The 22,255-nt window shown below is 36.7% G+C and overlaps 2 protein-coding genes across 8 annotated transcripts in view; one reads left to right on the forward strand and one right to left on the reverse strand.

The window, feature by feature from the left end:
• Positions 1-727: 727 nt before the first annotated feature.
• On the forward strand, positions 728-5,399 carry LOC108748864. Its single transcript, XM_018487244.1, is given in 4 exon segments — positions 728-1,266; positions 3,311-3,665; positions 3,668-3,844; positions 4,302-5,399. Coding segments are annotated over 4 exon segments (1,500 nt in total). The 5' UTR covers positions 728-991; the 3' UTR covers positions 4,995-5,399.
• A 1,163-nt stretch (positions 5,400-6,562) lies between these two features.
• LOC108748937 (leupaxin) overlaps positions 6,563-22,255 on the reverse strand; it is a 28,264-nt gene continuing 12,571 nt past the window's right edge. For 4 of the 7 annotated variants that reach the window (XM_018487374.1, XM_018487370.1, XM_018487372.1 and 1 more), the window contains 9 exons: positions 19,468-19,631; positions 12,211-12,388; positions 11,775-11,907; positions 11,298-11,499; positions 9,546-9,836; positions 9,280-9,453; positions 8,707-8,937; positions 6,929-7,049; positions 6,563-6,848 (listed from right to left, as the gene is read on the reverse strand). In XM_018487374.1, the coding sequence (XP_018342876.1) occupies positions 6,703-6,848; positions 6,929-7,049; positions 8,707-8,937; positions 9,280-9,453; positions 9,546-9,836; positions 11,298-11,499; positions 11,775-11,907; positions 12,211-12,388; positions 19,468-19,631 (1,640 nt within the window). In that variant the 3' untranslated portion in view covers positions 6,563-6,702. Of the gene's footprint in view, positions 6,849-6,928; positions 7,050-8,383; positions 8,497-8,706; positions 8,938-9,279; positions 9,454-9,545; positions 9,837-11,297; positions 11,500-11,774; positions 11,908-12,210; positions 12,389-19,467; positions 19,632-21,609; positions 21,880-22,255 lie in introns of those variants that run through there. The other 3 variants (XM_018487376.1, XM_018487375.1, XM_018487373.1) reach the window with 3 other exon arrangements.

The raw sequence follows: 22,255 nt of genomic DNA on the forward strand, positions 1-22,255 counted from the left end.
AAACGTTATAAACTAAAAAGAGGAACTTGAGTTAATACTGAAAAAAGTCACTCGCTAATTGTAACTAATTCATTACAAGTAACGAGTATAGTTTACTTCCCAACCGTACGTGATAGATAGGTATACATACATTTTCATGTCTTACAATATTTCGCTTATTATATCTTAATAATATATCATATATTTAACGCGTGTTAAATTAAATTGCTCTCGTATGTTAATTTTTTTTAATTTTTTATAAGACGTATGAGTTAGCTATTTTTAATGCGTCAGAATAATTCTGATGCAACATACTATGATACACAACAAAGTCAATAATGCGAAAGCACTCAGGCATATCCGTCATCTAAAGAAAGAAAAATGCATGAACCGTACACTGTACAGTCATTTGAAATATAAAGATTCTCAAAATCGGGGACCGCGCATGCAGTATATCGTATTGCTAATTCAAACAATCAACAATCCGTATCTTATCTTATCTTTCCCAAAAGCGCTCCTACTCTTATTATCAAAGTATTCGATTTTTGCTGGTCTTACAAATAAAAACAATAATTCGTTTCTTTTAAATCGAATCCCGCGAGAGAGTGCGCAGAAAGAGATCCGTGAGTTGAGAACCCCGGAGCGCAGAGTGACGCACGAAGTTAGCCGCATCGAGCGGTGAACAGACCGGCGATGATTGGCAAGAAGATCCTCGCGCTCGGCCAATCGTGGCGCGACACGTGCTTGGATGGAGATGGTGACAACCGAGAGTCAGTTGCGTCAGTTTATTCGTGTCGGTCGCATCGCGTGGTGATGAAACTTGAAGTGTTTTGCTCAGACTGAAATCAGTCGAGATCCAGACTGATATCAGTCGAGATCCAGACTGGATCCGTCATCGAGGGAACGACGCGATTGAAAACACGGAGAATTGTCGTTGCAGCGCGAGAGGGCAGAAGTTAAAGAATATATACTGAGAAAGTAGGACGCGCCGCGTCACGTCGTATGGCGGATTATGAGCTCCGTGAAGAGTGTCATCATCACCCTGCCTAAGAGAGTGTCCAAGGCGATCCCGAGGACCGAATCATCGCGCAACTCGCTACCTAAGCTGAACTTTATGTCAGTCCTGGTGGACAAGGCAAGGATGGACAGCAGGAAGGTCGTCTCTGATCAGCAAAAGGAGACGCGTGATGACGACGTCGCGACGCTCCTCGAACCCGTGGACACCCGCGTACGTGGAAAGAAACGCCGGCTGGATCATCTAACGTGGGAGGAGAAGTTGCAACGAAAGTAAGCGAGAGAAATCCAGTTATCAGAATTATTTTTGTCAACTTTAAAGGTTCAAAGCTTTGAAAGAATTCGAAAATTCGGGATTACTATATACACTTTTTTCTACAATTTCTATGTAATTCTATGTATCTCTAGGAATGCCGTCCACTTGGCGCTCAATCGCGAGTATTGTTTGTTTTTGTTTGGTATTTAAACAATAAGAGAAACAAGGATGGAATGATTCTAAAAGAGTTGCGAGTGCCAAGTGGAAGTGTTGACAGCCTATAATTCTGCTAACATTTGTTCATATTTATTTAAATATGATTATTGATGTTACACTTAGAATTATCATTAGGGGAGTTCAAGGCGGCAAAGGAGTTAGGCATGTTTACTGAGCGATTGTATATGATTAGTTGGATCTATAAGTAACAATTATGTTCATTTGCTCGGCGAACGGGCCCTTTGTCCACTTGAATGCGCCCATTCTTATCATTCTTTGCTTTTTGTCTCTTCAACGTCTTAAGCCTATTCTACAATGTGCTCTTTGTTTCTTACCTTTTGCTTTTTTCCCCTTTGCAACACTTCTTTCTCTTTTACTTTTGTTTTATCGACAATTATATTTCTTGCTATATATTTCTTGTTTCTTTCGATGAGTCCGTTAACTTTTACCTCAGGCGATATAAAACAAAAAATCGGATAAGAAGCAAAAAAATAAGATGTAAAAAATGGCAAAAAGCAGAAAAAACAAAAAGCACATTGTAGAATAGGCTTTATGTATTTATCTCGTGTTAAGTGCAAACATTTTTGAAGATTTCAAGTAACGCGAACGGACCTATTGTTAAAATAGAACGCATTCCACAAGCACAATCCATTAAATTAATTTCTAATTAATTGAATCGTCGAATCTAGAAAATATTCTGATTTCAAAAGTTTATCCTATATAGAATTACATCAGTCAGGGACTTGTATCAGCATTACTCGTGGCAATGATTGACACTTAGCTTATCCACAGATTGTTTTTTGCTTTGATAAAAACCTTGGTAATCGTGTAATATTTAGTGTTCAGTAGGCGTGCCTTTTTTATCTAACTTGTAAATATCTTATCAGCTTATCAACGAGCAGAAATGTCCAAACAGTATTTCAGTGAATTTTTCAAAATTAAGAACACAGATCTTTGCATAACGCATAAAGTATAATGGGTTTTTAACAATAAAGCCTTTATCTAAATTTTAAATCTTAAACCACAAAAAATTAATCTAACATAATTGGATGTGAGAAGAATAATCGACTACGATTATTCTTAGTCAATTTCTTAGGGCTTAAGACTTAAAGCTCTAAGCTTAAATGGCTTATTGTTAAAAGCTCATAAGAGAATTAATCGATCTTTTCTTCCTAAAAATGAAATGAAGGACTGACTGGCTGATTCTCTTATACTTTATACAATATACATTATAAAGGTGCTCTGGCTTTTAAAATTATGAATCCTTACATGAGATTCAAGGATATACAAAGTGCTTATTTCGGAATAATTTTGTTGCGAAATATTTTCCGCGTAATAAACGACGATCTGCTTGTTATGCGTCACTTTAATGATTCGTTTCTATTGACGTAAATGCGATTACGCGATATCGCTATATGCGAGCATCCGAGTCTGGAAATAATGAATTGGCGGAATAATCCACTAATATGTATATAGCAGTTGTTTCAATATTTCTCTAACCATTAATTAGAAATAAATTATCTGCAAAAAAAAAATTATGAAACGAGAAACAATGTTGAATCATACATTGGAAAACGAAATATATTTTAATGCAAAGAATATTTTTTTCCATACTAATATAATATGTAGTTTTATCCAAATTTTATTAAAATAAAAAACACAAATTTTTAATTCTTAAAATTTTTTAAGTTAAAAAGTTTTAATTTTTTCATTTTTTATAAATTTGTAAAAATAATTAATTTTATTCTTTATTTCTTTGCCGTGAGAGAGAATTTATGATCATCTTGGCTATTTGTTTGTTTATTCATTGCTCCATTTAACGTCGACGTTTTCTTTGTTCGGTAGAAAACTGAAGAATCGAGTGGCCGCTCAAACCTCGCGAGATCGCAAAAAAGCCAGATTGGACGAGCTTGAGGAAACAGTGAGGACACAGAAGGAAAGGAGTGAGTTACTTACACAGGAATGTGCGATGCTGAGGTCGCAGAACGAACTGCTGACGTCGCAAAAGGAATGGCTGTTGAACGAAAATAAGAGGCTAAGAAACGAAAGAGACGCAGTGAGGAACACGCTCACAGATCAGCAACAACCGATCTGCTCCGCCTGTCGGACCCGTGTCGACAGTGCTGTACCTTCGCTGGGATCTGCAGTATCCCCCAATGACCCTCTGCCGCAGGGTGGGACAGCACAGTCGGCATTGCGCCTGACACGGACGCCAGAAGCAACCGCACTGCTGAAATTTCTGACTCTATACTTCCTTTGGAAGAATTGTTTAACGTATTCCAAAGCGCCGACGTCGAACGATTCGAAGAGCTGGCGGAGAGCCTCTTACGAGAAGTCAGTCCAGAGGTTGAAGCAAATCCTCCTAGATCAAATGAACAAGTGAGTCTTGGGAGTTGCAATCGACATATATACAATTGCACCTTTTGCATTGCATTTTCTCACATTTTGTTGTATTTTTCACTCAGAACAAATCGCGAAAAAAATAGCTATTGTCACTCCACTTCTAATTACATGAGCTAGTATAATTTTTTTTCTTTAAAAAAATGTAGTGCAAACATTAAGTTGTTTTTTTTAACACTATAATTAAGTCTTGTTATTTTTTTTCTTGATTTACATTTCTTTTTTTTTTAAATCGCACGCTTAGTAACTTATATATAAGATGCAGAGATGGATGAAATATTCCGAAGTAGAATGAAATTCTAATCTCAACAGTGGGAATGCAAGTTTTAATCTCCGGAGAAAATCCGAACGTTTCATTCATTTCTTGTACCATCGCGCGTCCTCACGATTTAGTCGTTCTCTCTTAATGACCTGTCGATCGCTCTTCATTCCACAGGTGTCCGTCAACGAAACTCCCGTTGAAAAACCTGACCATCCAGAGGCATTGGTGGGGCAGACATCAAAAAATGTGGAAGCCAGTAGAACTGGTGGAAGCATAGACAGCGTATCCTCTTATCTACGAGATACGTCTAATTGGTTTCTCGAGGACTGCGACACAACGAAGATCACGTCTATCAAGACCGAGACTGAAATTAAACAGGAGTCTGAGACGGCATCGGATCTCGATACTGTCTATGGTACATACGACGAGACCACCAATTCCATCACGATTATGTATCCAGGTGAGGAGAACGACGGCTGCGTGGGTATCCAAGAATGCGTGCAAGAGGTGGTCAGTAGTAACGAGAGCGGTGCCGTCAGCCATGCCGCAGACGACGCTGTAAATCTCACTGTTCCTTCATTGGGCATTCAATTGCGCTATTCGACGCAATTCTCACCAGCATACATCAATTCCATGTCACCTGCTATGAGCGACGTGGATAGTTACGGTATTTCTCCGACGAAGCAGCTGGATTGCGCCAGTTTATCGGACGGTGGATACGAATCTCACGATTCCCCGCAGTCACACATGTCGGAATTATTCGATCTCGAAAGTTTCAGCGAGCTGTTTCCCGCGTTGCTGGCAATTCCGGATAAGGCGTGCTGCCGAGGCGAGCGCCAGATCGATGTCGAATCGTTACATATGTGACGGGAAATTTCAGCGAAAACAGGCTACAAAAGAAAAATGAAAGAGAGATTCGGAAAATATCGTTATAAATCCGAAAATCGTTCATTTAACATTAGATAGAAACTTGCAAACTTCGACTAGATTCTCGCACATTTTTTTATCAATATCAAGCAGTTTAATTTCAACGTTTTGAACGAAAAATATAACTCTTAGAGACTTGCGAAATGCAAGTTATGTAAATATGTAATAAACATGATTATAAAAAGACATAATATAGCTAATTAAAGAGGCTCTTTCTATATAAGTTATTTTAATTAGCAGAGAGCTTCTATGGAGAAATATAATTTGTTTCTTCTATATTCTTTCTTTTTGTTACAAATTTTGTTACAAATTTTAACTTTGAATAGTAGCTTTATCCAGCACAATTAGTAACACGACATATTGTCACATATTGCCTAACTATTAATTGACATATTAATAGTACCAAATTTGTTTTACAATAAAATTAAAACTAGTGATATATTAACTATAAGAATATATTTTTGTATATATTTAGATCATAAATTTTTTTTAATTTATTCGATATTGTAAGAAGATATATCTAAATAGTTTTCTATAGACACGAACGGTGAATTATTTTTACACACACACCTACACGTGCCTATTTAAGAAATTTATTATTAATGTATACATGTTTAAACATATATATATAGTAATTTTTTGCTTTTCGCTGTGTAACAAATAAATCTCAAACTAATGACATAGTTTTTATTTTCCAACTCCGCGCTAAATTACTGTATCTGATGACGCGAATTCATTCTATTTATTTTTCGTAATTTTTTCAACTGTTTTATATGACAATATACAATTCGATATAGAGTAGGCATATGCATGTAGCGCTATTTGCGCGGTAATTTTAATTGATTATTATATTAATGCTATTTAAATACTTTATAAATATACGAAATATTTTTAACGTGTACAGGAAGAGCTTTCATCAGGGAGATATTTGGTGGCAAAGATACGGTTGTACAAATATTACTAGATATTATCAACAAATTATTAATAACGATAAACTATTATATATAGCACCCTTTTCGTTAATTCTTAAACGGCATGACAAACTTGGAACTAAACAGTTTGAGAAACGCGTGTGATTTACCACACTAGATGAAATTTAAAAAAAAAACTGCATAAAAATCAGACTATTCTGTCACATCAATTTTTGAAAAATTTTTCTTTAGTGGAAATTTAATAGAGAGATCTGTCAACTTTTTTAACATTAAATATTTTGACAGTTTATATTTGTAAACTTTTTATTGAAATTTTCTCGGTGTTAATCGAGATTGGAATTGTACTCATTCATGTATGACTTTATCTCTTATAATCTCATTTAATTTCTCTAAAAAAAAAATTGTATAAAATTTATCTCAATTTCATGAATATGGCGATCAAGATGAGATAACAGATCATTTAATCTCTTAATCCAAATTCTATTCATGTCCTTTGCATACACCATTCGTTAGTCAATATTTATTTAAAAAAATGGAAATTTTTTTTTTCTATAAGGCTACTTTAGGCAATGTGAGTTCTCGCATTTCTATATAGACAATCAAAGCAAGTAAATATTTATACTGTATACGTATTTCGTCAAGAGTAATAAAACGTTGCCGAGAGAAACAGCCTCTCGTTTCCTTACGTTACAAAAAAAAATTTCGAAAAAGATTATTTATCCGAAGAGTTTCTCAAAGCAGCCATGGCAGTAAGGTTTGTCGTTTTGCTCCTTGAATGTGCCCTTGTTTAATTGTTTCAAACAAAATGCACATACAAAGTGCTCAGGATGGAATTTGCGGAACATCGCCGTTATGCAACGACCTGCAAAAAAGCAAAATACAAAAAATGATATTAGTATCACAGTATTCAAAATCTTATTTTAAAAAATTTAGCGTACTCACCGGTGATGGGCTTATGGCATCCTGCACATAAGGATCCTCTCTTGGCATGATAATGTGTCTCGCAATATGGCAATCCTTCATGATCGAAGAAGGATCCGCCCTGAAACTTCTGTCTGCAATCCTGCAAAATAAAAAATAGGCGCGTTTGAGAATATTGCATAAAAAAAGTTTAATATACGAGAAAAATGTCACGCTACAAAATTCTGTAAAAAATATATATCATTATTTCAGTTAAAAGATGAATACTATCTTGTTCCATGAAAAAAAACAATGGAAAAATATGCAAAACTTTATGTGAATATATTGAATGTTTTAATGAAATGTATCATTAATATCATGACATGAGAACCTCAATAATGATAGTTTCTAAGAAAAAAATATTTGCGAATATTTAAAAATTATAAGAAATGGATAGTAACTTGGAAATATTCTGTATATGTTATATTCCACTACTATTCCTCATTTTGAATAAAAACGAGATTAAAGAAAAATTGATTAAAAATCAACATGCGATTTATATTTTATATTTATCAGTAAATTGATAACAAAATGTGTGTGTGTATATATATATATATATACACATTTTTTCAATTCTAGTATATATATATATATATACACTAGAATTGAATTTTTAATTAATATGTATTTTCTTGATTCGCTTCAATTTCTTCGCAGAAACAATTTTATCTATATATATTCATACGATAATAATTTAACCATAAAAAAAATATTTTGAGCGAGGGAAATTAATCGTTCTACTTTTCTCGAGACGAATTTTTCAATTCGATTCATCTGCTGTTACTATACAATCTAAGGAATGGAAACATCCATTTGTGATAATGGCATTGCTGTTCACAGCGTTCAGCTGCTGGTTCTTCTCCGCGTCTTTTGCCAAGACGCGCATCTCCGAGTCGCTGGGTGTGTAGGTGAGCCAGTCGACTCTCGGTGTCGCGTGTGTTTTTGTTTTGGGGGTTTTCTTTTTTTTTGGAAGGAAGTAGGATGAAGGAGGGAAGGTTTATCTCTTTACTTTTCATAAATAGTACTAATAGTATCCGCGCGACTCTACAGAATTCCTCTCTATTGTCAAGAGCTCGGTACAATGTCAAGGCGCGAGCTTGGAAACAAAAGCAGCTAGCTCGTACTTGTGCTTGCCGAGAGTATGCCCTGCGATGTAAGAGTGTTGTGTCCGAGTGTGGAAAGTGTGTGTTTTTCTTTTGCGATGCGGAATTAAAGCGACGGCGACTTGTAATCGGTGTTTCTCCGCACTCGGTCTTCCTCAGCGCCAAGCTAAATCACCTGTTAGAGAATCAGGGGAATGGCTCCGCATTCATAGAGCCGGAGGGCATACAAGGGGCAACATATCATGCGGGGGTAACTGGGCAATAGTGATAAAGAAATTCGGCGTGAGGAATTGGTACGACGACGTGAGGCGGCGGGATCGAGCGGCGTCCTTACGCCTCTTGCTCTTCCTCTTCCTCGTCGTCGTCGTCTACCCCGACGCACTTGGGACACACCGGCTGTCCCTCCATCGCATAGAAGGATTTTCCGGAGACCGGCTTCTTGCAATCCTGTAATTGTCAGAATTTAATGTGCTTGATCTATGGTTTTTGTGACGGTTTCTCCGCGATTTTTCGGGATTTTTAAGATGAAAAAAAATCTTTCCTTCGTTTCCTTCATGCATGAAAAAAAAAAACGAAGATGTTGATGATCTCGTAAGGTTTGCGCTGAAAATGAAATTTGGTAATAAGGTACATAAATCTCACAAGTATGACACCTACCCTACAAACGAAGCAGTCCGGATGCCACTGACTATTAAGCGCGGATATATAATTTTCCATGATAGCGCGATTGCAACCACCGCACTTGGGTGCGAACATGTCGAAGTAATCCTCGCGGCAGTAGGGCTTGCCGTCCCGCTCGTGGAAGCCCTCCTCGCCGAACTGCTTGCCGCACTGAGCGCAAAAGAAGTGCTCGGTGTGCCAAGTCTTCTCCAGGGCGGTCACACATTTCTGGAAGAAAAACATTTCTTTCAAATCCACCAGCGCGACTTTGCGCGATGAAACATTTAGAGGCATCCAGAAAAAGAGTATAGATTAAAATTTTCAGCGATAATTAATTTTTTTTCTGTATTGTAACTAGCATTATGATCCAGAGAAAGAATTCTATGGATTAAAATTTCAAATTTCTCATGTCATTCAGGCATTCCATGAATGCCAAGGGATGAAAAGTTCAAGGGAAAATTGAAGATTTGTGCCTTTTATTGTTCGTTTTTGTTCCTCTCAATCGCACTTATGAAATCCATAACTTATACTCTTTCCTTTAAAAAGCCTCCGAGATTCCGCAATCCTTACATCGAGAATGGGCCCGTTGCAGTAAGCGCAACGAGGAGAGAACAAGTTATGATAGTCCGTTTCGCAGTAAGGATGACCTTCCCTCTCGAAGAAGTTCCGTGTACCCAACTCCTGGTTGCAATGAGTACACGTGAAGTGTTCTGGATGCCACGTTTTGCCCAAGGCTGTTATCACCTGCGCAGCAAGAACATTATTAAGTCAAGGAGAATATCCAATCGCCGGACATCGCATCAACTCTCAAGGATTATGGATGCGGTTGACTCTACCTGGCCCACGATAGGCTTCTCGCAGGCGCTGCAGCATCCTTTCTGGGTTGTGTTGACACCTTGGCGGCTCATGTCGGCCTGAAGATTGCCGAGCATAGAATCCAACTGATTCTGCTTCAGAGGTTGGCTCTCTCCTGGATGATAGAGGTGGGTCGTGTGAGTCTCGGTGATGTGAACGCGGGTCTGCGTGCCCTCGTTGGGCAAAGGGCTCTGTGAGCTCTTGGTGGCTTTGTTTGGCTTCGCGTATGGAGAGTCGGTCACCGTCTGATGCTGATGAGTACCGCTATTGATCTGCAAAGATACGCGGATCGTAGGATCGAACGCGTAGAAATCCAAGTGACAACTCTCTATCCGAGAAATTAAAGTTAAATCCGAAGTGCGGACGCTGTGATCTCGATCTTGAGATTGAGAAAATCAGGCAATAAAACAATTTAAAAAAGATGCAATTTTTAATTATTAAAAAAAATGTCCTCAACCTGGAGATCGATAATCTTAATTTCTCGAAAAGTTGAGATGAATTGCACTCGTCACACTAAATCCTCGAAAAAAAAAAAGATGTATAATTCCCTGCATAATTCTACGAGTATCGGTATCAATCGTGCGCGCATCTGTATGTGTATGTATTGTCAGGTGTCAAGTGAGAGGTGTGTCGGGATGCGAAGGTTGTTCAAGGTTGAGTATCGCTGATTTGACGGGCAAGGTGAGAGAAAAGGGTCGGGATGTCAAGGATGGCAAGTCCGCGAGATGTCGAGTGAAGAAAAATGAAGACCCACGGGCGAGATGGTAAGGTAAAGTAGGAGATGTCGATCACCACGGACGAGCTTGCAGACTGGCCGAAAGCTCCGGGTGTTCCGGTGGGTCACACCGACGCGCGGGTGCCCCACCTCTCCGTAGCTTCGTCTTCTTAGTCCCCCTTCTTTCGCAGCCGCGGGAAATGAAGGAGGTCGTCGGGGAGGAATATCTAGTGCGGCTCCGGTAGGTAGTCCCCGGCTCCACGGTGGTGGTGGCGAGGTGGTTATTTTCGTAACGTGGGGAGCCAAGAATGGGCAGGAGTGGATCTAACGTCCCGGTGTTTTCCGATTCCGCGGTAAATCAAAGCGGCGAACGATCAGGGATAGTCGGACAGCAGCCTGTATACCTGTTTCGTCAACAGCTACATGTGGATCCGTGTATGGAGAACTTACACGGGAAAGATAATGACCACTGAGCTTAATGATACATCATGGAACAGTAGACGTATCTTCTAAATGCTTGAATGTTACCTTTAGAATGTTACCTGGTTACGTACACAATGCAAACGAGAAGCAACAGCTCTTTCGGTTAACGAGATTAGACATAAAAATGCGTAAGTCCATTCGGCTTCCAGCCAGCAACAGAACTTCGGCAAGCAAGTCTTGTCCGTTTATTTAGTTTATTTGGCGATCTCATGCTCATTGGCAACACTGAAGGTTGAAAGCCGATGGTGGACACCGAAAGAGCTATTTAACCCTTTAGAAACGGCATTCTCTTCAATTTCTCTTTTTAAGGTTTTATATGATAATTTTCTACTATTGTAACTTCTCAATATTATTGATATACTTGCTGTATTTTAATCATTTATTGATTTCTTTATTAAAAAATTATAGATATCTTTATAGATTCTTTATTTAATCTCTCTGGAAAATGAAATATTACGATATCAGCCGCTTCGCAAGGGTCAATCGCGTTATGTACCGCAATTACATGATTACGTTATTATGGATGAATGGGTACCTTAAATTCGGAAAGCGAAGCCATTAGGTCGTCCAGCTCCTTGGTAGCGTTACTCGCGGTATGACCGTTAGGGTAACTCCTGTGAACCTCGGTTCGATTCAACGAGCCATGCTGACTGGAGGGATAGCCGTCGTAGACCGGCTGTATCTCCGTGGACGTTTCTTGTATGGTGACTCTCACCTTTCCGTCGGCGGGATAGTCTCTGCTCGAAGGGAGGGAGGGACAATAGTCCGTTTTACCGAACGCGAATTATCTCGGGGATTGAAATCCCCCGGTTCACCGATGAGTTCGATCTTCTACGATCGCACGAATAATCGTCGGGCGATAACCGTCGAAGTCTGAACTCACCGGGGAACTAATATATAATTATTTCAATCTCGAAATTATTAATTGCAAGAGCTAAATGTTTGAAAGCAGCCAGTTCTCTACATTGTTTTAGGATTTTAATTTGCGCGCGCGCGCACACAGAAAGCTCACCCGTTAGGCACTGCGGTGCTTAGTTCCTCAAGCAACGAGTCGACGGTGGGTCGAGAGGCTGACATGCTACTTGGAGAACGGAGCATGGGGCTAGTCGCACCCCCGTTCACTCCTGTCGCAGACGCGCGGCTGTCTATAATCATCGAACACTGTGCGATAAACCGCTCCTGTGAAACCATCTCTGACCTTTCCCGAAGGGTTTGGCAATATATGAAGAAAATGGAAGAGGCACTCGTCGTAATTATCGCGTTCTCTTTGATATTTCTCGCAAATAAAACGAATTTCTATTCAATCCAAGTTATGAAGAAGCTTCTATATTTAACCGTGATTTTTTTTTAAAGAGATCCAGAGAGTTATAGATTGGACGTTGCAAGAATGTACGTTGAAAAAAATTGACAGACCGTTCGGGAGAGAATTAAGAGTCTAAATAGTCAACCTCTTTCTTGATAGTGGGCATTATAGCGCGCGTTGCTCAAGTCTTGCAGGAGGGTGTCCAACTCGGAAAGATTGTTATTGAGGGAAGGCATCTTGTTCCCGGTGCTGGTCTGGGTGTAAGACGTACTTCCGGTTTTACCCATGGTTTCCTCTATCGCCTCGCGATTCTGATAAGTCGGCTACAACATTCGGGAAAGATCGCGATGAATCGAACGGCTCAAAGTTCCTTCGTATCGTATATGTATCCGTCAAAGACACCAATTATCTTACATAACAACATTTTTATAGTTTCACATAAAAGAATTGTCTCGAAAAAATTAATGCAATAATTCATTGATATTTTTTCTATAAGAAGTTCATCGTATCTTGAAATATTCGCTCTTATTCATTTATTCTTTATAAGTGACGTGCGATTTCAAGTGTAAGATTTAGTCCCACTGTATTAGTTGACAATTTTGCTGTTAATTCCATGCTTGTGACGAAATTCCAGTTTAATGGAATGGTTCTTAAAAGTTTTTTTTTTTTTTTTCAATGAATAGAGAGAGAAGAATAGAATATAGAGAGTAGAATAGAATATAGAGAGTTTTAATAATTTAAATTAAGTCTTCAAATTTCACTGAAATATGGAAAGCGGTTAGAAAAATTACAGCTACTTCTTCGGATGAATGGACAGTACAAAGACGACTTGAACGGCAGCTGTGCGACATTTTGCGTTCACCCAGGTGTTCTTGGCTTGTTAATCGACAAAAAGCAATGTCCTGCCAAGTTTTCCGCAAAGTGCAGTTATTATTTAGAACTATGATGTCACTAGAATCATTATGCGGCGCGTGTGGAACGTTGTCGTTTAGGACGATGTGCGTTTTTAGTCCCGACAAAGTCAATTTTAGATCACTTTTAGCCGCAAGAGAAAATGTCCTAAAAATATGGATTGCCATCACGCATCTCTTCTCTTTTAAAAAGACAAATGTCCGATAATAATATCGAATAAAATTTAATTGAATAAGATTACTAAATAAGATTAGGAAACGTAATAAAATTTTTGGCGCGCCATCTAATTTAATCAATACAAATATAATTTACAATGATTGCACAAAATAGATTCGTATTTACACAATAATATGAATTAAAGTTTTATAATATAGGTTTTTTAAACAATAATAGTCTTTTAAAAACTATTAGATAATTGAATATGTTATTCTATGTACAACGTCCATCTATTCTAAGTTAGAGATATCGTTTTAATAAGTAAATCAAAGATGTTCCAATTTCCAATTACAAAATTGGCGACTCGCGAGAAGTTGCTCAGACCTGTTTACCAAAATTAAATTTGATGCTTGACGTCAGGCTAATCGATGGCCAAATGCGAACTGCAACCATCCGTAACGATAAATTGAAGCTGTTACGAATCTTTGAAGAAGAAATGATGCGTAACTAAACTAGTACAATTGGGGTCGATCACTAATAGACCCCCCCTCCCCCCCTGCATAAAAATAAATTGCCACTAATTTACAACGGTTATTGTCCTCCCTATTTAAATCACAGAACATTAATAATATCATTGTTAATGTAATGAAAAGTCTATTTATAATAATTTCTACTTAAAATATACAAAATCTCTTTAGTTTTCTCTCTTGCGTTTAACGTAATTGTTGTATACATTTATAATTCAATATATTTTTCGCAATTATTGTAAAACCACGTCATTATATTGAAACAAATGATTTTTAAGATTTTCATGATATTGAAGATTTTATGATATTAAATAAATTACGTTCTTTCAAATAATTTCCAAAAATAATAGACAAATTGTGTGCAGTCGAATTTCTGAAAAGCAAATAAAGACAAGATTTATCGCCGAACTCCCGCATGACTACTTTTTTTTTTTTTTTGCAATAAAGCAACATTATAGCGCATCCTGCTGGACGGAAACTAGGTTACACGATGAGTTGTCGATCTAAAAATATATCCGCGGTAAGCCAGCAGAAACATGTCAGCAAGACGTATCGGCGCTTGGTGGGCAATTTCGGTGGCGACATCGTTATTAACACGAGGCAGCATCTGTAGGATCTCTCGTGTAATCTTCGCATTATCGCATGATGCGTTGCAACTGTCAAATTATTGCGTGATAGAAGATTCTTTAATAAATTCTTTAATTTAGGATTTTTTTCATAAGAATTAAAAAAACTATTATACCTTCGCCTTCCCCATAAATTTTGAATAATTTCGCCTAACATTGATATCTACACTGAGAAAGATTTCTGATTAAAAAATAACGAACCAGAAAAAAGATCCTGATCATATCAATTTGATTATTTCAACCAGAAAATGCTGATTCCATCCATTTTCAACCAGAATTTCAATTAATACAATTAGACACTTTTTTCAATAACTAATATGTAACTATGATCAAGAACGAGTCTAAGAAGAACCAATTTATTATAAGTCTATTATTTTCGCCATTTTTTTACCAAGTCTATTATTTTCAATTAAAAATCTGATTTTCTCAAAATTTGTCGTTAATCCCTCCCGGGAGTGAAATGGCATTTGAAAGACACTTTGTACACTCCACCCATTTGAGATAACATGCGTCCAGCATGTATGCGATCACGTGCTCGCGTTGTTACCGCATTCAGTGTTTATGCAACGGGTTGTGGCAGATGCAGCCGCAACGCAAATCGCATTCTGGAACCATGCTGGCGCGGGCTAAATTCGCGCTTGAAAGGGAAAGCTTAAACAACTCGCGACCTTCGGCACGACGACGGCAGGATTTGGCATCCGGCACGGTAATTCAGGAAAATGGTTATTGCCATCATCGACGTGTCTTGTAACCCGAGCCGTTGTTTAGCGTCATACAATTGCGTGTTGGACAATATCGCGGAAGACAATGTTGAAATAGCAAAGCCTAGAGAGAGGTATCTCAAAATCGATAAGAAATTTATCATTGAGAATATTTTTATTTTATTAAAGATTATCTGCGACAAAGACTTGATAATTAAAAAAAATTTACGATACTAAATAAATCAATTTTTAAATTAAATTAATTAATTATTAACTGTATTAAAAAATGAAAAATTGGCAACAGATGCAAATATAATTTGTTGTTATTTGTAATTAATAATTAATGACGGTTAATTTTTCTGCGAAATGTGATTTTTAAATCGAAGATTGTGACATATCCGCATCAAAATGCTTTACAAAAAACAAGTTTGCTGACAATTCCACCTAGTTGGCCATCGCAAAAATAGGTCTCGGACTATTATCGAAACTGGATTACATCCGAGTATGACGACTGCAGTGCAAACTTGATGACAGATGCTATAACGACACGTTTCAAGAAGAGTAACGTCTAGTGCGATTTATGTGAGAGCGATTTATAACACGCAGAGGATGCAGCTGTCGGAAATTTCTTAGCTGTCCTAATTCATTAGTCGGAAAACAATCGGTTAAACACGCGAATTTCTCTCCTTTTCAAGTTTAAACAGGTTTCATGTTGTGAACAAAACAGAAAAATTATTAATTTAAAAGTATATATTATTTGTTATAATAATATATAATGCTATACTGTACTACAAATAAATAAATGTTACAAAAATGTATTATCTAACACAATATTTAAATATAAATTAAAAATATAATTGATTGATAAATATGATCATAAAACTAATATTTGTACAAATGTATAATTCTCATAATAATTAATTTAAAAATATCACAGTCAATGTTGCAATCTAATTAATCTAAGTTATTATTTAAGTAATTCGAATAAAGTATTACAATTGCAGTGCAACTATCTGGACTTTCAGAAGTCATTGACCTAACGTCGTTCTCCTCCGTTGTTTCTATACAAACAATACTAATCGAAGTAGAATAAGTGAATGACCAGCCAAGAAGTAATAAATAAATTTATTACTTTTTAATCATTTTAATCTTGCTTAAATCATTTACTATTTTCTCAAGTAAACACTTGCAGAACCAAACAATGAATGTATCCAGTTTCTCCTGAGTGTTAAAGAGAAATTGTTTTTTTTTTTAAACTGTTTTTAAATTCTTTTTCCGATAAAAAGTGGTAAGACAGTAATAAGCTTTTCTTTCGATTAAAAAAATTAAGTATCTCGTAAGAAAAGTTAAAAGCAGAAACTGCGAATACTTCCACTGATCGTACGATTTCCACTGCAAAATGCATCGAAATCGATTCTGTGCTTGTCTGTATCTCAATTCTACTTTCAATATGTACAAGTTCTCGCTGTACGGAAAATGTCGAGGTGTGCAAAAGTCAGCGAAAAGATACATAATATTTGCACACTCCTGAATGTGTAAATACACAATTCGCGACTTTACGTCGCCGGACTACAAATGGACATGGTTTTATTTTATTTTATTTTTTTTTTGTATTGTAGTAAAGCGTGATTCAACAAGAACTGGCGCTGTCAGCAAATATACGGTGTGTAGCCGGCTCTTAGTCGCGTTCGATCGCAAATTTTGCAACCGGAGCGCGACATGAGTCGAGAATCATGAATAATAGAGACCGCGCTGCCCTAGGCCGAGCAAGAATCGATAAAGTCGGCAGGGAACGTAACAGGTGGGGATCTCTTTGTCGCGGAAAAACTCGCGGAAGTGCACCGATACGACTGGTCTTCTATGTACAGAATGATATTGTACGTAATATTATTGTACGACACTTTTATTTGTGTATCACATTATTCCTCGACCTCAAACGTTGAGAATAATATTTAATGACATTGCTAATATTTTTCTTAATGTCGCAATTTTAAAGCATAAAACAAGCAAGAAAAATATCTCTCGGTATAGTACAGTTTATTTACTTCTTCATATTTAATATTCCTTCAAAATCATTTTTAACTGATTAATTAGAAGCTGATTTCTTGAAATTTTTTTGTATGACGTATCAACGATCCAAAATCGAATTTTCTTCATTCACAATTTTGTCCGTGATAAATACTTAATTAAATTCAACTCAATTTGCGCGCGTAACCTGCGTATCTTCAGCCTCGCTTAAGTTCTTCCCAGTTAAAATAAAGATTAACGAGAGTAACTTGAGAATTTCTCTCTCCCGGCTGATACGCGATTCCGTTTGCCGCGCAAACGGAATCGCGTTTCAACGTTGTTGCCTGTAGTGATGCTTCAGACAGTCAATTTTAGACACGATATTGATTCTAATTTTAGCCCCGTTGCATCACAGTTATTTCCGACCGTGTTTTATGACTCTACAAGTTTCTCTTTTTTTCCCTTCTCAAAACAACTGATGGTTAACGCATGAGATACCAGAATTTTGTCACGCGCGAAATACACCGAGAGTTCGGTCCCTTCGACTTCTTTAGCGGTCTATTTTCACGACTACAACACGGATGGATTCCATGTCTAAACAAATTTAAGCGGCCACGCTCTGAAAATATTTCAGAACGTCCGCCGATCAAATTGTTACGCAAGATCGCAATATTATCCGCCCGCAAAATAACAGAATTGTTATGTTATGCAGAGGGTAAATAAACGAATTAAAATTTACATAATTAATATTAAATACTTTATGCACTTTGCATTTCGATAAGAGTTCACGTTAGAAAGGTGAGATTGGCTCCAAAAAGATGTAAACATTTTCATTTAGAAGCATCCACATTTGAGAGTAAAGTCCCTCGATCAGAGATTCTAACTGGGTCCCGTTTAATCGTGAATGTCCGTATATTAATGATGTTTGTGGCCCTGAAAGCTAGCGAGCGATCGACATTGACAAGACCACGCTGTATCTCGTCGAGACATCGTATCGACAGTTATTAACCGTCGGCGAAGAAGTTTATTTACGGATTCCCTCTGTGTCACGTTTTCGCGACCATGACGACGGATTGCTCTATTTCGAGACGTTTTGTAGACTGGAATCGTAAAACGACATTAGTGCCAAAGAGTTAATTTTGTATAGCATCCGAAGAGTGTGCCGCATAGAAAAAAAAGGTACTAAACATTTGTTTGAATAATTCCATGCGAACATTTAATAAATGTAAACATATATTTATTTGACAAGAACAACAATTAATTTCACTATCGTTTTCTTATTTAGTAAATATCTATTTGAAATTCAATTTAATTTAATTTCAATGTAATGTAAATTTTAGTATACACGCGCGTTGAAAAAATTTACTCTCTCAATCTTAATACATATAATATTTCTTTGAAGAACAGTACCAAACAAACATTTACTTATAGTAAATAAATATATACTAAATAAGAAAACGATAGTCAAATTAATTGTTGTTTTTGTCAAATAAATATATGTTTACATTTATTAAATGTTCGCATGGAATTATTCAAACAAATGTTTAGTACCTTTTTTTTCTATGCGGCACACTCTTCGGATGCTATACAAAATTAACTCTTTGGCACTAATGTCGTTTTACGATTCCAGTCTACAAAACGTCTCGAAATAGAGCAAATACAAGTCCAGCGTCGAAAGAATAAAAACGTGATAAATAACGAAGATACAATGAATGATATTTTAACATTTCAATAAAGAGAGATGACAGGGAAAATAGGAATTTACATCAGTATAGTAAATGAAGGATTTCTACTGCCACAGTTCTGTCGAAAATAGTCGAGTTTCCTTTATCTTTTACGATTGCGCGCGTATATTGAAATATGTCAAACGCGTTTGGCACCAAAGTAGCTTTGCGTTGGCAGTTTATTATTTGCTTTGTGGGAAAACCGCGACTGTTGAAGCCGCCGTCGAACCACTTGGCTCCATCTGGCGAACCACATCCACGACTTCAGCAACGTCTCTTCAACCAGGTCGAGTATCCCTGGTTCATCGATAAAACCACCGCGATGTTCTTGCGTCTTATCATCGGGACCGTTCTTGCAATTCCGGCGTGTCAAAAGACAGAACTCTACCCTTATAAAATTCTCTTTGCAAATCTAACTTAATCAGCTGGTACACTGCAAAGATATAGACCCGTACTCATAGTCGATTCTTATTCTAAGATCGTCTTAAATAAGATCACGAGATACCAATGCAGTTCTTCGATTGTTCACATCTTAAGACTATACTTAAGACAGTTTTAAACATAAGAACCGACAGAATACCAGTCATAGATTTAATTGTGCCGTATAATCAACATAGGAGATAGCTGAACACGCGGGGTCTACGTTTTCGACGTAAATCCTCCATAATTAGGTGGACACACGCAAAAGGCGCGTCCTCGTCGATCTATTAGCGATCTAATTGAGACTAGTGCGTAAAGGATTGACGTACCGATTGCGATGGCAGTGGCGATGTTCGATTGTCATAAGATCTGTACGCGGTGGTCGTGTGAACGCGCGCACCATTCAGCGATCCATAACCGGGTGTCGCATTACCTCCGCCGACGTGATTTCCCTCCGATGACACGGTATTCTGTAGGTCCGCCAGCAACGCATCTAGAAACATCAATAAATTGATAGATTAATTTTAATCTACCTTGCAATTTTTATCCACATAGAAAAAAAGTAACACATGGTCCCTCACATGGTTATCTCATTTAGATTAGAATTGGAAATTTTTAATGTGAATATTTTTAAACCGAAGCGCGCGTTTGGTTTTTTTTTTTTTTTTTTTTTATTTAAAAGCCTACATCTTGATTCCCTGTTTATTATTCCGTAGTAAATTAATAACAATTGAAGAATTAATTATTGTAAACAATCTATCAGATCTTTGATTATATCGCTGTAATGTATATCTTTATTCAGAGCACAGTATAAACGAACAGGAAGCAAAATATAATTGTTTCTACTTCTATTTTTATCAAATAATTTCTTCTTAATCCATGCAATATATATGTTAACTTTTTAAAAGTAATAATTTGACAAGTATCTTTATGAGGCAGAAAATCATATCCTATGAATTGATATCGCGTCGTTGGATCAATTGGACTCATTCATTTAATTTCGAGCTACCATGTGTAAAAAAGGAAAAATATTGCGACACTGTTTCATGATGACGTCATGCCCACCGCTTCGCTGCCGTCCTTGGCAAGCGCGTGAATGCTATAGCACGTTTAATTTTTTTAATTTAAAATATCAGGAGACATCATCTATCTGTTTACTAGCTAAACACTATAATATCGTATAATTTATGCGAATACGTAATTCATCATGTGAATAATGAACAATAAATTTAATGTGAAAACAAAATATAAACGCCAAAAATTATACATTAAAATTATACATATTTAATTATGGTTAATATTGAATACACGGAGAAAAATATGGAGAGTTGATTGGTACCATGGAAAAGCTGTAATGAGGTACAAACATTTTACTATCGTAACAGCGTGAGAAATTCGTTGTAATATTGATCGAGGAAGGCTATGTGAATTCCTATTGTTGCAAATTCACATCATTTTCTGACCTACGTTACAATTTCTCGTGCGTAAAATGTCGACGGCAAAAGATTGATTTCTAGTCTGAACTTTCTCTTGTTTATAAGAAAATTCCTTAAAGACTAGAAACTTCAGAATTTCTTCCAGAAATTCGCTCGTCCTACTCGAACTAACTCGTTGTTTGTTCCCTTAAACTTGTTATAGTTAAGTTTGTTCCTTGTGAGTTTAATCCTTAAGTACACATGATGATATTCCTACCTTTTACTACACACAAATAGGTTGTTTGTGTCTAAGTAAATTTTCATTTTAACAAATACACAAAAATTATTAAGTGATTCTTACATATACTTTGGAAAATATCTGTAAGAGGTTAAATATTTTTTAAAAATTGTATATAAATGTTTCAATTAAGAGGGTTGCCACAAAAAAAATGAATTTTAAAATTCCCTGACTTTTCCAAATTTTCCAGATGAAAGTGGAAAATTTTCTACTAATATAAAATACGTAAATTTTAATATTTAGACTCAAGGATTGTAAGAAAGCTAGTCTGTATATTAAAAACAATGCAAAAAAGCTTAGTAGCATAGTAAAATTTTAAGTATAAATGCAATAAAAAAATAATTCAATTTTGGAAAAAAGAATGCAGTTATGATAAAAAAGGACGATCAAATAAAAATACCGAATAAAATATAAAATTTAATTATTTTATTAAAGTTTAAAGTGCGCGAGTTTTGAACGTATTTTTTACTATAAAAACGTCAGATATAATATTTAAAAATTATAACAATTATTTGGAATAGGAGCAGTTTAAGAAAATTGTGAGCAAATTTCAAAATTCCGAACTTTTTTTTCATTTTCCCCTGACTTCTTCCGGTTTTTCATGACCAATTTCAATTTCCCTGACTTTTCCCGGTTTTCCAGGTCCGTGGAAACCCTGATTAATTGTTTGATGTTTCCAGTTTTTCGAAAAAAAAGAAATACGAAATCGTATAAGGATTAACTATTAGAAGAGAATTATTAGAGAAATATGCGTTTACCGAGAGTAACGAGGTTACTAGTCGCTCTCTCATGATTGTACACCTGGTACATGTTCTCTTCTTCGGGCACGTGCGTTGTCTCCATCGTGAGAGAGGTCCGACACACCCACTATTTCAGGAACGTTGAACCCCGTGAGCGGTTTCAGGTCGACTTTGGCGAGTCCGTCGTAAAAATGCAGAGAAAGCGCGAAACCGAGGGGACAAATCCGCGAGTGAAAAAATCACGAAACTCAGGATCCCGGCGCGACTCTTCTCGCAAGCAAAACGTCAGCGGTTTTGCCTCCTGCGTACCAAATATTAATATACCAAATAATAATATAAAAAAAAAAAAGTAAAAATGTAAGAGATGAAAAATAATCATTAAAAATATTAAAAACTCCCGGAGGACCCGATAAATAGTTTAACAAAAAATTTGAGTTAAGAAAGAATGCATACGTAATTCTGAGATGCTATACCGAGAAATACAGCGGTGAATTAGTTCACCGAAGCGAAATATGAGAAAAGCGAAGCGAACTGAGACATCGTGACGCTCTATCGCGTTAAAGACTTGGCGCTGATAAGAAAAATATATATTTATCGAGCGTTTTAATCTGCAAATTTATCGCAAATTGTAGCGTATCGCGCTAATTGAGTACATATTCTGAGA

The sequence above is a fragment of the Trachymyrmex septentrionalis genome, unplaced genomic scaffold, assembly GCF_001594115.1.
Source record: "Trachymyrmex septentrionalis isolate Tsep2-gDNA-1 unplaced genomic scaffold, Tsep1.0 scaffold25, whole genome shotgun sequence".
NCBI classification, from domain to species: Eukaryota; Metazoa; Arthropoda; class Insecta; order Hymenoptera; family Formicidae; genus Trachymyrmex; species Trachymyrmex septentrionalis.